We start from the raw sequence: 13,577 nt of genomic DNA on the forward strand, positions 1-13,577 counted from the left end.
TCCATCTAGTGTTGTGGAAGTAGGTAGTTCGAATAAATTTAAAGGTTTGGATAAATAGCAGTAATCGGTAGTTAATGAAGTAGGAAAGTTTTTTTACGGCTGATACTTTATAAGTTTGTTACCTTGTAACATTTGCCAATATTAAAATTAATTAAGTCATTTCGATGGATAAAATTGAATGCTTGGTGACAAGAGTTAATATCGTCGAATGAATTAGAGCTAGAGACTGGCGAGGTGTTCCGTTGCCTAACTCGACGATAGAGCCTACCCTCACGCACCTGAACTACAAGTTCCCCAAGATATTTCCTTATCAAGGACGGGAGGATATTTTATGCAATATGGATTGGTGGAAGGATATGTGTTCAAAAAGTTAAGTTTAGTGATAGTGTAGAACCGTTATCATTTTTTATGGTACAAAAAGGCGATAATGACGCTACTATACTTACCCACCCTAATGATAGGAGACAAAGGCATATGAGGCTTTACTTCATAGTTACGATGGTGATGTCAAGAAAAGGTATGTACAGGTTCGATTTCCATATATCATTTAACTCCATTTTTTTCCTACACAGTATATCATTCTGTTTTTGTTTTCTTAAATAAAAACAATTCCCTTTATGTTTGCTCATCCTTGCATATTTTATTCCTTTTTTATAGTGCACAGTGCTGTTGCTAATGGATCACCTGAAATTGGTAACCTCGCACAGCGACCGCAACAAAATGAATCCCCAGAGTTTAGCTGTGTCCTTTGGCCCTGTCCTCATGTGTCACACTGAAAGCGGAGCTCCCGTAGCCGACTTGCGGAAGCCCATTGAAGTGTTCGCTTTCCTCCTCGAGATCTGGCCGGTCAATCGAGGTACGTTGAGATATACTGCTTTTATTTCCTCAGTTATCGATATTTTCATACTATGAGGGTGAGTCAATAAATGAAGTACATTTCAGTATAGCTTCAAAATGGTTTATTCCAAAAAACTTAGGAATGCATCTTTTTCAATGACGTCATCTCCTAATTCCACAACCAATTGGAGTCGGAAATCTAAGAAAAGATTGCTCGTCCTTGAATGAGAGAATTAAATTTTTTCATTTAATTTTCTCATTCGGGTAACGAGAATGGTAACAAAGAGACACCGTTATGTCAGTTTAATGTTAAAATGAAGCTTCTTAAACCCATTTTTAAAAAAACGTGTGTGTGCGTGTGTTTTGAAAGCCTAATTTACTTCAAGAAAATTTTCGAATTTTAAAATTTACTAGGGGCAAGTAAGATCGATAGCTAGGGTGACTACCCATTCAAATGAGAACTGCCAAAATTCATTTTTGAAGGATTCCGGCCTCTATTCTACACCTTTTATCACAGCGACCGAGCCCGTTTTCATTCCATTAAGGAATCAAAATTTTATAAAAGGGGAAGGAAACTGCAACCGCACTTTGAATTTCTACATTATCTCAATGATAATGCAGAAAACTCTCGCATTATCATTGAACATTCCCCCCCCCCCACAATAAAAACTACATCGTTAAGTCACCAAAATTACTCCTCTGACCTTTTGTGGCCGTCTCGAAGCATAAACAAAAAATTCATTTATTTATAAATGTACGAAAATTAGAATTCTCAACGTCAGAACTGCAAAAAGAACGCAGTAACGTCTCAAATACCATCTTGGATGTATTCCAATATTATTCTAAGAATATTGGCGTCAAAAAAAAAATAATAAAGTAAATAAAGAAATTTAGAATTGTCTAGGTGCAGAATAATTTCTGGCAGCAAATTGTGCCTGCTCCTTAACATTGCGCAGTTCTAAGAGACCAAAGGTGGCGCCTTACCCTAAACACTAGGCTCCCTAACATTTTTGCAAAAATTGCGTACCCATTCAGAGAAATTACAAAACGCAACTTACAATCGTGAATAAAAAATGAATACTGACTCACCCTCGTAGTTTTATATATTGTATATATTACTTATATACAATATATAAAACAGTATATAAAAACTTATATACAATATATGAAAGAAAAAAATTGTCAAATTAGGGTTACGTCCATAAATTGCGTGGGTTTTCTAGTCGGTTCGCCTGTCTTGCTGAACAAAAAACTCTAGTCTCTGGGGGTAGAAACAAAAACTTTGCTGTCCTCCCCTGAGACCGATTAACTCTGCCAGGAAGTGAAAAAAGCCCTCGCATCATTGATGAGATTCGAACCGGGTCCTTTTCTATCCGGCATAATGAAGACGGTGATTATAGGCATGGTGCTATTGAGAGGATCCAACGAGGACATGCCAATAATCATTCAAACGGGCATTTGGAGATTGATTGATTGATCGATTTTTTAATGGCGCATGTGCAACTTAAGCCATGATGCAGCAAGTGGGGGGAGTGGTAAAATGTGTTCTATAGTTGATAAATGTACATCCGCAATAGTTCTGTTGATTTCGTGGTTTTATTGATTCTCATAATGTAACAAACTGAATGGAACAAAGTTGTATTTACATTGCCACTTATGAATGAAGCAAAGTTATATTCGTGTTGCTACCCAAAGAATGGAATAAACTACCTTCTCTGGTCACTGGAAACTCTTTGAAGTCGCGATGTTTTTATTGTGTAAAAATACACCCTCTGTTCCAAATTTAAGGCTTGATTGGCAACGAATTTTTCGTAAATGGTTGATGAAGTGGGGGAAAAAAATAAAATCATTTGTTTATTAATAATTACACAACTCATAACATTATTTCAACATTAACTGTTGCATCAGCTAAACTGCTATCGCTTAACGCTATATCATAGCTTCAGCCTTTCGACATTGGAACCAAGAAATTAATCAAAATTTTAAGAAAAAACATTGTAAACAATCAATACAGGTGTATCGGGATTACGAGGTTAGGTCTACACTTGAAATAAATTTACTGTATACTATGAGAACAGCAAGCAAAGCATGGTGTGCCGTTACCAAGACAACTGCAAATTGTTTGGTTGACTAGACCTCCAATAACAAGTTCTGTTCTGAGTATAACTGAAGCCGTTTCATTTGGTGATTTTTCAGACATCTTTTATAGGCGTAAATCAGAAGTCACGTCAGTAAAAGTTTTGTAACAACTAAATATATCATATGCATTTATGTACGTATTCTATGGCAAAAGGCTCTTGGTACAGTAATTCAACTCCGCCAAATCATTCTGTATAAATGCAGATCACTCTAAAGGATGTAGTGATGGTGTGGCTTTGCATTGGTGTAGTGTAGGATTGTGCTGTCATCCGGCCACCTTGCTACCAGGGGTGCAAAAATATAGCTCAGATTTCACAATAGTAAACTTAGAGCTCAATACGCAACTACTCCGACTCGGAAACTATCTACAGTCCATCGGGCTCGCGGTAAACCCGGAAAAATCTGAGCAAGACATATTCAAGAAGATCAAGATGTGACATTAGGGCTATAGTAAAAAAAAACAAAACAATAAAAATGTCAGTTTCCATAAAAACGTAGGTCTTATATGATACGAACATTTAACATTCCAGAACGATTTGCTCTCCATACCAAAAGCAAGATGTTCACGGCCGTAGGGGCCATAAAACAAAAACTTCTAGGCCCGAGTAATCCAAGACAAATATTCCCATATCCCCAGATGTCTAGTGCCAATCACGTTATAAGCATCTCTTATCTGTTCCTCTGTACTGCCAGAAAAATATTTCTTGCCCAGTATTATAATAATAAATATTATTATTATTATTATTAACCGCTAATAAAATAATATTATTAGCGGTTCCCAATAGCTTTTATACATATAAGTGTATTATGTCTATAATAATGTGTGTCCACAGGCCTATTTGGGCGTTGTACGAGCTGAAAAACCTTCACTGAGATCGGTTAACTACAGCCTCGATTGAACAGGACTTTAGAAATTTCTTTAGTTGTCGACGGGAACAGAAACCATTCCTCTCCAAACGGTGACATATGGCGAAAATAATATACTATCACGGAGAAGACCTCATTGCTTCTCTTGTGGTCTTCTCCGCTATAATGTCAGAATAAATTTTTTTGTCAGAATAAATTTTTACTGATATAATGTCAGAATAAATTTTTACTGATACTGCGATGGATTAACCGCAACGATATAAACCCATTTACCATCTCCAGAACAAAGATCAAAATGCCACGCCTGGAAACAACAAGCTGTTGCGAAGAGCCTGCAAACCAAACTCTGGCACTAAACTAATGGACCACCCAAATCTGGACACTGTCATATCTGTCCCAAGCGTCGCAGAAAGATTTCATTCCGATTTGCGCCTAACACTGAGATTTAAACTGAATATTACTGACGGATTGAAGAACATCTTTCCAGCCAACACTAAGTATTTAACTTCCCATGGTACAATCAGGCTAATATGATAGTTGGCTTTCCCCCATGGTAATGAAATTCTGTCAGGAAAAAACGTATAGAGACAAAACAATGGACACTTCTGCATGTATCCAGGTAAAGAACTCAAGAACACCAACCACCAAAAGGAATTTCAAGCTCATTACTAGAACTTGATTCACCATGGACATTTTCCTCCACCTGGCCACTCATGCACTCTGACGTCGATTGGAGAGCACAGAAATGTATTCGGCATTCTTTCGAACATGATCTAAATATTTCTTCCAATTGTGAACAATGATGAATCTCAAGGCGAAAAGGACCATGCTGCTTCTATCACCTGAAAAAGGTTACCTCAATTTTTGCCAGAAAGATCAATTTTAGGACTCTTGTCTATCGTGTGAAAACTCTACAATTCAAGCTGAAATGTGTATATTACGTTTAGCATCATTACAAATCATGTACAATTCCCTGTTTCGCTTTTATCTTAATATAGTGTTTTTTGTTTAAAAATCATGAAAGTTTATACAAATCTGTACCAACAGACTCCTCTCCTATGAGACACTACTTACTCGGGGTGAGGATTTATTTGACTACAAAACGAAATAATAATAATAAAAGAACATCCAAAATACCTTTTGAATTTTTAAATATAACTATATTGGTACTAGATATGTAATGTGATTAGGCCTGACGTAGCCCAGTGGTCAGGAGCGAGAGTGCATAGTACGCGTTCCTTGAGTGGACCGGGGTTCTAGCCCGTGACTACTAAATACGATAAATATTTGTGTTGACGATTTATTGTAAACTCTACTGACTTGGTTGTCGTACCGCAGTATAAACAGAAAATTTATTTATTATAATAAGAGTTAATATACGCAGTGCGTTACATTTTAGGGGCGTTTTATTTTTTTATTAAATGAAATCAATTTTTTTCTTTTCTGTGATTAATAGATGGGAAAAGTGAATGTAATTATCGCCTCATCAATTAATTACTAAGATTATAACTTCATAGAATGCTTAATAAAACTATATAGTTTTAGTTCTCAAAACTTATAATATTTATTGCTTTTCTCATGTGTACTTTTTTTTAAAGTCTACTTCCTCTGTATATAATACGTATCTCTTCACACGCTAAGACATGTTTTTCCACATAAATTCATTTAGCGAAGAAGCGAGCCTTTAGCGAAAATCAAAACTGTCCTGCATATTTTACATAAACCTCATAGGTTTATGTAAAATATAAGTCCAGAATTTAAGATAAGGGTGATCATCAAAAACAAGGAAATGTTCGAATAAGATTCTAGCACTCAAATTAATATCAATCCAAAAGAATGATTCAAATCAAAGTTTATTTAAATTACTGACCAAACGATATTTTATTTAAAATACTGTGTCACTTATGTCATTCACTAAAAAACGATTTAAATTTTGGAAAATTAAGACGTAAAAGGTCCTTCAAATTAAAATCACGAAACTGACATAAAATGCATACTATGCAAAAAAAAAAAAAAACCCTAATGATAATCTTGTCAGATTATTGATCGAAGTCTGCTGACAGCACTATACGCCCACGTAGCACCACCTGCTAGCGTTAATTGGAAACAGTCAACTTTCAAGATGGCAGCACCCTTGAAGTCATGTGCCAAGGTAGAGGTGCCATCTGTAGCCCGATTATTTTTGAATGTAGAAGGAATAAAATCTGGTGAAATACATCGCCGAATGTATGTTGGCACGGGCATGAGTCTACGACTGGATGAATAAGCTCAAGGACGGTTTGAAAGCGTTCAGGATTCTCCTCGACCAGGGAGCACATAGGTGTTGTGACATCAGATGTCGTGGGCAGTGGAAGAATTCATACGAGGAAACAGTCGCATTACTATTGAAGAAAATGCCATGGAAAGAATATAGCCTCATTTATCCCTCACAATCATATTGCCACATTATCTGGAAAGAGAGAGAGAAAACAGTGACGAGTGTAAAATACTGTAATATGCATATGAACCAATTAAAGCCAGTAACTCGAAAGAAACATCGCAGTTCTTCAGGTGTGTTACTTCAGCAAGACAACACCTGCCCCCACACTGCCACATTCTATAATGAATCACATAAAGGAGATGAAGTTTGAGATATAACATCATCCTCCATATTCACCAAACTTAGCTCCATGTGATTATCACCTTTTTGGTCACTAAAAGACGATGTCCTTTCTCGTCAAATGTGGCGCGAAGTGACGTCAATCAAGATGGCAGAGCACCAATGATTCCAACACAAATCACAAAACTTCTCTTGAGGAATCCATACATGCATTAATGCAGCTTTGGATGAAGTGCGTAGAACATAATGGAAACTACACTGAAAACTGGCATGCGCAATTTCCCTGTTGTATGTGAAACACAACTTTCATTGGAATTTTAAGGTTTTCATTTCAATGATCGTCGCATTTTCGAATTTTTACGCAGATTTGAAAAAATATGGATGCAAACCTCGCAATTCAAAAGACTGATGGAAATGACTTACTCGAAGAATTCAAACTTTGAAATATTTTCCCTCTCAACTGTGGGGTTTAAAACAATCTGAAAAAGTTTTTAAAACAATTTTTTCTAATCAAATGAAGACGTGTATCCAACTCTACTTTAATATAAACTAGTTTAACGTCCCCCCCCCCTTTTAACTGTTCTTTTTTATTTCTATTACTGGTCTCTTTGTTTAATTTCATACTTCCGTGGCTTTGTCATTCTGCAAATCAGGTTTCCGTTTATAACGCACATTGACAATGGTCGGAAACGACTGCCCGTGACAATCTATTTCTTTATTGTTTTCTTATTAATTTTATTAACTGACTTTCGCTGATCATCCCAAATAACAAGCACACAGACATACAGTTAAGTTAAGGGACTGAGTCAATTTAAAGAACATCAGATGTTAGAACGAAAAAACTTTAAAAACATTACAATTTTTTTCCATATTTTCTTGTATCATAATATTCTCAGAACTTCATGTTAATAAATAAAGTGAATTTATTTTTAAAAATTTACTTGTAAAACTATTACAACTTATTTTAATACATACCGTTTCTGAAATATAAAGCTGAAAATATTATCGTTTACAGTCACCTTTCAAAATGGCAACCTGAAAACGCAGTACACTGAATATTCGGAAATGGTTGATCAAGTGTGTAGCAGAAGAACATCGGTACACAACAGCAGCAACGTCTTATATAGTCCAAAGTGCTCAATTTGAAGGTTAGCTATAAATTTGCTCAAATATCGACAAAATTTATGGCTAATATGACCAAATTCCCGAACAGAAATTATTCTGCAGCGAAACAATGCTCTTTCATCTCCCCTATTTCACCGATGGCATTACTCAATACTGAAATGGCTCTAACATTTGAAATTGATCCTTTACCATATTTCACCCAGATCTTCCACATGTTTAGGCCATTTGACATTTAAGTGGACAGTTAAACTCATTTTAATCCACCACTACCTGTAATTCTGAACGAATCCTGGATTCATCACTTAATTCGGAAAGAAAGCATGTCCAAAAAAAAAAAAAAAAAAAATTCAAAGTTCAAGCACCAATCAGTTGTTTTTTTTTGGGGGGGGGGGAGGGGACTCTAGATGTTTCACCTCAATTTTTGTAAGAAAAGGGACCACATTAAATCCACTCCAGACAATCTCAAAACAAAAAAAAAGTATCAAACAAGGCAAGACCTGGAAACATTGCAATGTTGCTTTCACACAAAACCGTGACTTCACTGCAGCCGTGCACAATTGGCAAGAATTTCGTCGCTAGGGTTTGAAGTCTGTTCGCATCCTCCTTATAACGCAAATTTTGCCACAAGCATTTTTTTTTTTTTTTTTTCTTAGCTTGTTCTAAAGTTCAGAGAACATTTTCGGGGAAACAGATATGACTCCGACGAAGAAATAAAGGCAGCCATGAAGTTTAACCTCTCAGCAGAAAAAAGTTTTAAACAGCATCGTATGCTGTTCTAAAATTCTAAAAACTTAGAAGCGCAGGACAAAATGTATCTTGTAGGTAAGGGTATGTAAAATTTTATATACCAAATTAAAGAACTTTTTTTAATATACAGTGCGTTTCTTCTTTCTAATTTCTCTATTTCATCAAAAGTTATACAATAAAGGTATTACTTTTTATCCACCCTTTTATATTCATTGTTTTTAATTTCAACTAATTTGTAATTACCTCTTTAATTTTAACTTTAAACCCCTGGCAATTTGCCAGTATGAGTATCTGACAGCAGAGTAGGGGTAAGGAACTTAAAAAAAATAAACTGTTGAAGCAGAATATTATTATATAAATAATTCGAAAAATTAAAATGAATCAAATATGGCAAAAGATTAAACTATTTTACATTAATTTTGACCGGTATTCCAGTGCAAGTTTGGTTTCTAAAATACACGAAATACCAGTCAAAGTGACCATTAAGGTAACTAGATTTTAAAAACCTCAATGCTGGATAAAAAAAAATAATAATAAATAAACAAACATGTATTCGAATCTAATACAGCCTGCCCTTGGTTCTATTTTTTGGCAAAAAATTTTCATTAAAAAATATATTCTAAAAACATCAATTTTGATCTATTTAAAAATAAAGTATTTAACATATTAAATGTGTTTGTTGGAAGCATGTTTTTTTCTAACATATCTTCCTTTAAGACAAGCAGACCTCTAGTCAGTTGATATATCAAATCAGTCTCGAATAGTTCACGGTTTAAACAAATTTCGTGAAAATTGTTGTTGATTTTAAACTTTATTTCATGAAAATGCCTTTAGTTCTAAAAGTGAAAAATTTTTAAATATTCTTCAGATAAAATTTTAAACTTTAGCAATTATCACTCTTGTTGGACATTTTCCAGGACACTTTCCAGCGCTGTACAAGAGATGAAAATGCTGCACTATCTAACCTAATGGCTGTACGTATGGTCACTTGTAATAACAAGCAGACGATTTATTATTTTTTGATTTTAAACATTTTAAAGTTTTAAATAAACAAATGCAAACTTCATAACATATTAGAACAATAACTGACTTAAATATCGCTCTAAACTTTATTCCACAATACGAAAATTTGGATTATAATTAGATTAGCAGAAATAATTATTATCTTAAAGCAAGTACTCGGAAACTGCAAAAATATACTCACATTTTATAATCTGGTGGAACACAAACGAACGGTGAGTGAAATAGTTTTACTAGAACCAAGACTTAACAAACAAAATGGCCTTTAACAGAAAATTCCAACCGAATCGAAGCAACCGCACAGAAAAAAAAAAATGAAGTTACTTCTACATACCAATTTTCGCCTGGTATATGAAAAATCTTGCTAACTATCACGCCCTCTAGTTTTAAAAAATTATAGAAACAGTACTTTAATTTAATACATAATGGCGACGTTTAAAAGACAACGTTAAAGAATTGCAGCTTTATTAGGCAAAAAAATTAAAACTGTACATAAATACGAAACAATTTAAAATATTTTAAAACTATAAAATTGATGAATATGATATGAAGTTTTTCTTTATTTTTTATTTATTTTTGGCTGGTACAGTAAAAGCCTATGGTTTAATTGCACTATATGGCTAGTACTAATACCAGTTAATTAAATTGTAAATATAAGGAAAACAATTTGATGGAATGCCATTTTAAGTAGAAATGAAGTATCATTTAAAGAAAAGGAACTAACGTAGCTTTTCTTTAACTGATATCAATAGCAAAAATACATAAATAAAAATAAAGAAAATTCTTCCAAGTATGTCTTCATCTTTTTTAAATATTTAGAGATAATTTTAATTATTATGACATTAGTTAGTGCATATGTATCATTACTATATATCGAATTTTTGGTGGACAAACCGAAATTTATACATCGGTACAAAATGATACAAGATGTTTCAATAATGATGGCAATGTACAAACTTCGATTCGTTCAACAAAAATTCAAGTATGTAGTAATTATGTATATGCACTGACCAATTTCGTAGTTTTAATTTGTATAATTTAAGGCTTTCTGCCCTAAAAATATTATTAGATGTTTTTAAGTTTAAATAAAAGTCCTTAATAAACAGAAAGACTTAAAATACCAACTATACTGAATGTTCTACTTTGAACTGGCAAACAGTCAACTGTGTATGGTAGCAGAAAAGCTTAGGTAGTAGTAGTAGTGGCATGTTATGCAAGAAAGAAAGTGTATGAGCTTATGCAGAATCAGCCAAAAAAAAAAAAAATTTACAAAAGGTTACAGACACAGCTGAACTAATCTGACAAGAGAGATCGTAAAGTTCAGAAAAAGATGGAGTTACATATAGATTTCTACCAGGTGTTGAAATTATTGACGCAAAGCGAACACCTCAGATTATTTTAGGCATGGATTGCATCTGCTTAATTACAGTCGTGTTCCTTTTAAGGCCAAATTAAACTTAGTTTGGTTGAATCGGAATACTCTTCTTGTGAAAATGCAGAAGGTTCTTTTTATGTTATATTTCAGGAAGATAAATATAATGAGCAAAGAAATTGGAACTAACGGAGATGACGGAGGGTGATCAGTACTGAGATCTTTCTGATGGCAAATAATAATATTAAAAAAGAAGAAATGACTATGGAATGAAAGTGATTAATACTCATAATAGTGGTTACCCACAACCATGGAACTAATAAGGTTTTATGGGCTAAAGATTGATTCTATCTTGTGTTAATGTTGTATCTTTTGAACTTTGATGGCCAAATTGAGCGGACAAATAGAGCTGTCTAGGCCACCATAAATAGCAGAAGCCTCACAATTTCCTACATCCATCAAGTTGCTAATTGGTTCATTTCTAAGATCTAATTTCTAAGATCTCTGTACCCCCACGCTCCAATGCACAATGAGATCAACCCCAATGCTGCTCACAAACTCACATAGACTTAAACTGAGCGCAGTCACTACCAGCCATTCAAATATTGGAAACAATATTTGAATGCCTCGAATCAGTACAATGAACAATTGTACAGAGAAATAGTGGGCTAGTAAATCGGAATGTCTTATAATGGGGGATTTTAACTTCCCAGATATTGACTGGAATTTGTGGGTTGGTCACTCACACACTAGTCAGACTTTTGTGGATTTATTGGATGGTTGTTTTCTGCAGCAGCATGTTCGAGAGGCAACCAGAGAGAGTAATACTCTTGATCTGGTTACCAGCAGTGATCATTCGTGTGTTAAGAATTTGCAGATAAAGGAACCACTAGGTGGCAGTGATCCTAGTGTACTGATGTGGGATTTACTTAAAGATATAATTACCATCAGGGGTAAAGGAAAGGGGTTTTGCTTCCGTAAAGGTGAGTAAAGTGTCTCAGAAGGTTTTTAAATTCTGTACAGTGAAACTGACGATGTTTTCAACAGTAAATTCTAAGTGGAAAGCATTCAAGGAATTAATCGTGGATGCTACTAAAAGTTTCATACCTATTAAGAAATATTGTTCGAAGTTTAGGCCCAAATGGTTATCAAATGAACTAATGAGACTCGTAACAGAGAAGAAAAATGCATGGGATGCATATAAATTATCAAGCGACTCAGAAGCCTATGGCAGATATAAGCTAGTCTGTAATAAGGTCACAAAGGAGGTTAGGCAGGTGAAGGCAGATTACGAGAAATCCTTGGCAAAAGATGCTAAGAAAATCAGCAAGGATTTCTTTATTTATATAAACTGTAAAAGGAAGGAGATGAATCTGATTGGTCCACTTGACATCGATGGTTCGACTGTTGATGATCCTGCTCAGATAGCAAACAAACTGAATGAGTATTTTGCATCTACATTCACACACATGAGGAATTATTAAGGTTTGAAAATGGTAGAAGGTGATCAAATTGCAGCAGAATGCTTAATGATTTTGTAATAACTGAGAGCAAAGTGGAGAAGAAATTGTTGAAGTTAAACATAAGAAAAGCACCTGGGGTGGATGGGATCTATCCAGTTATATTAAAGGAGGCGGCAAAGCAACTAAGCAAACCCTTAGCCATAATTATGAGAGCATCCTTGGACTCAGGAGAGGTTCCCACCGACTGGAGATGTGCAAATGTATCCCCAATTCACAAAGGGGGATCGAAGGGTGACACGAGTAATTACAGACCAGTTAGTTTAACTTCTGTTCCGGGTAAAATAATGGAGTCACTGGTTAAAGATGCATTGCAGGATCATCTAGACAAGACTGCAGCAATAATTCAGACACAGCATGGGTTTGTTAAGGGAAATTCTTGTGTGACAAATTTCATAGGATATTATGATGTGGTTACAAAGGAACTGGAGGCAAAAAATAATTTTGATATCATATATTTGGATTTCAGGAAAGCTTTTGACACTGTTGCGCATGAAAGACTATTGTACAAATTGGAGCAGAATGGTATTAAGGGTAAGTTGCTACAATGGATAAAAGGATGGTTAAGTGGGAGAAGACAGAGGGTGGTAATCAATGGGTGCTGCTCTTCGTGGACTAATATTATTAGTGGAGTCCCACAGGGTTCGGTGTTGGGTTCACTGTTGTTTTGTATATTTATCAATGATATTGATGAAGATATATCAGGCTTAATGTTGAAGTTTCCAGATGATACAAAGGTTGGCAGGGTTGTTAATGGCAGTAATGGCAGTGTGCTACTGCAACAGGATCTAGATAATTTGGGCAGATGGGCTAAGAAGTGGCAACTAAAGTTTAACCTTGACAAATGCAAAATACTGCATACGGGTAGAAGTAACCCCAGAGAAACGTACCAACTGTGTGGTACTACACTTAAGGTGGTAGAAAATGAAAAAGACCTGGGCGTAATTGTGCAGGCAGATATGAAGTTTTCTGAGCAATGCAGACAGGCTGCCAGGGCAGGTCATGGGGTTTTGTCAATGATATATAGGAATTTTGCTAGCAGGGAAAATGAGGCGATTATCCCTCTGTAATGGTCAGGCCACGCCCTGAGTATTGCGTACAGGTCTGGAGGCCTCATTTTAGGAAGGATGTAGATTTACTTGAGCGTGTACAGAGAAGAGCAACAAGATTGGTGAGGGGAATGAAGGGATCCTCTTACCAAGAGAGGCTTAAGTTCTGCAAATTGCAGTGACTGGAGACTAGGCACCTGCACGGTGATCTGATTGAGATGTATAAGGCCTTGAATGAGTTGAGCACGCTGAATTCTGATGGGATCCTTCCACTTGTTCAGATTACGAACCTAAGGGGGCAT

General features: G+C 35.3%; 1 protein-coding gene across 2 annotated transcripts in view; it reads left to right on the forward strand.

The window, feature by feature from the left end:
• RhoGAP100F (Rho GTPase activating protein at 100F) overlaps positions 1-13,577 on the forward strand; it is a 271,546-nt gene that overhangs the window by 236,291 nt on the left and 21,678 nt on the right. The window contains exons 7-8 of one of the 2 annotated variants that reach the window (XM_090386879.1): positions 658-856; positions 9,232-9,288. In XM_090386879.1, coding sequence (XP_090243005.1) covers positions 658-856; positions 9,232-9,260 — 228 coding nt within the window. In that variant the 3' untranslated portion in view covers positions 9,261-9,288. The remainder of the gene's footprint in view (positions 1-657; positions 857-9,231; positions 9,289-13,577) is intronic. The other variant, XM_090386878.1, reaches the window with a different exon arrangement.

Source organism: Mastigoproctus giganteus, chromosome 12, assembly GCF_048544385.1.
Source record: "Mastigoproctus giganteus isolate SK-2022 chromosome 12, ASM4854438v1, whole genome shotgun sequence".
In the NCBI taxonomy this organism is placed as follows: Eukaryota; Metazoa; Arthropoda; class Arachnida; order Uropygi; family Thelyphonidae; genus Mastigoproctus; species Mastigoproctus giganteus.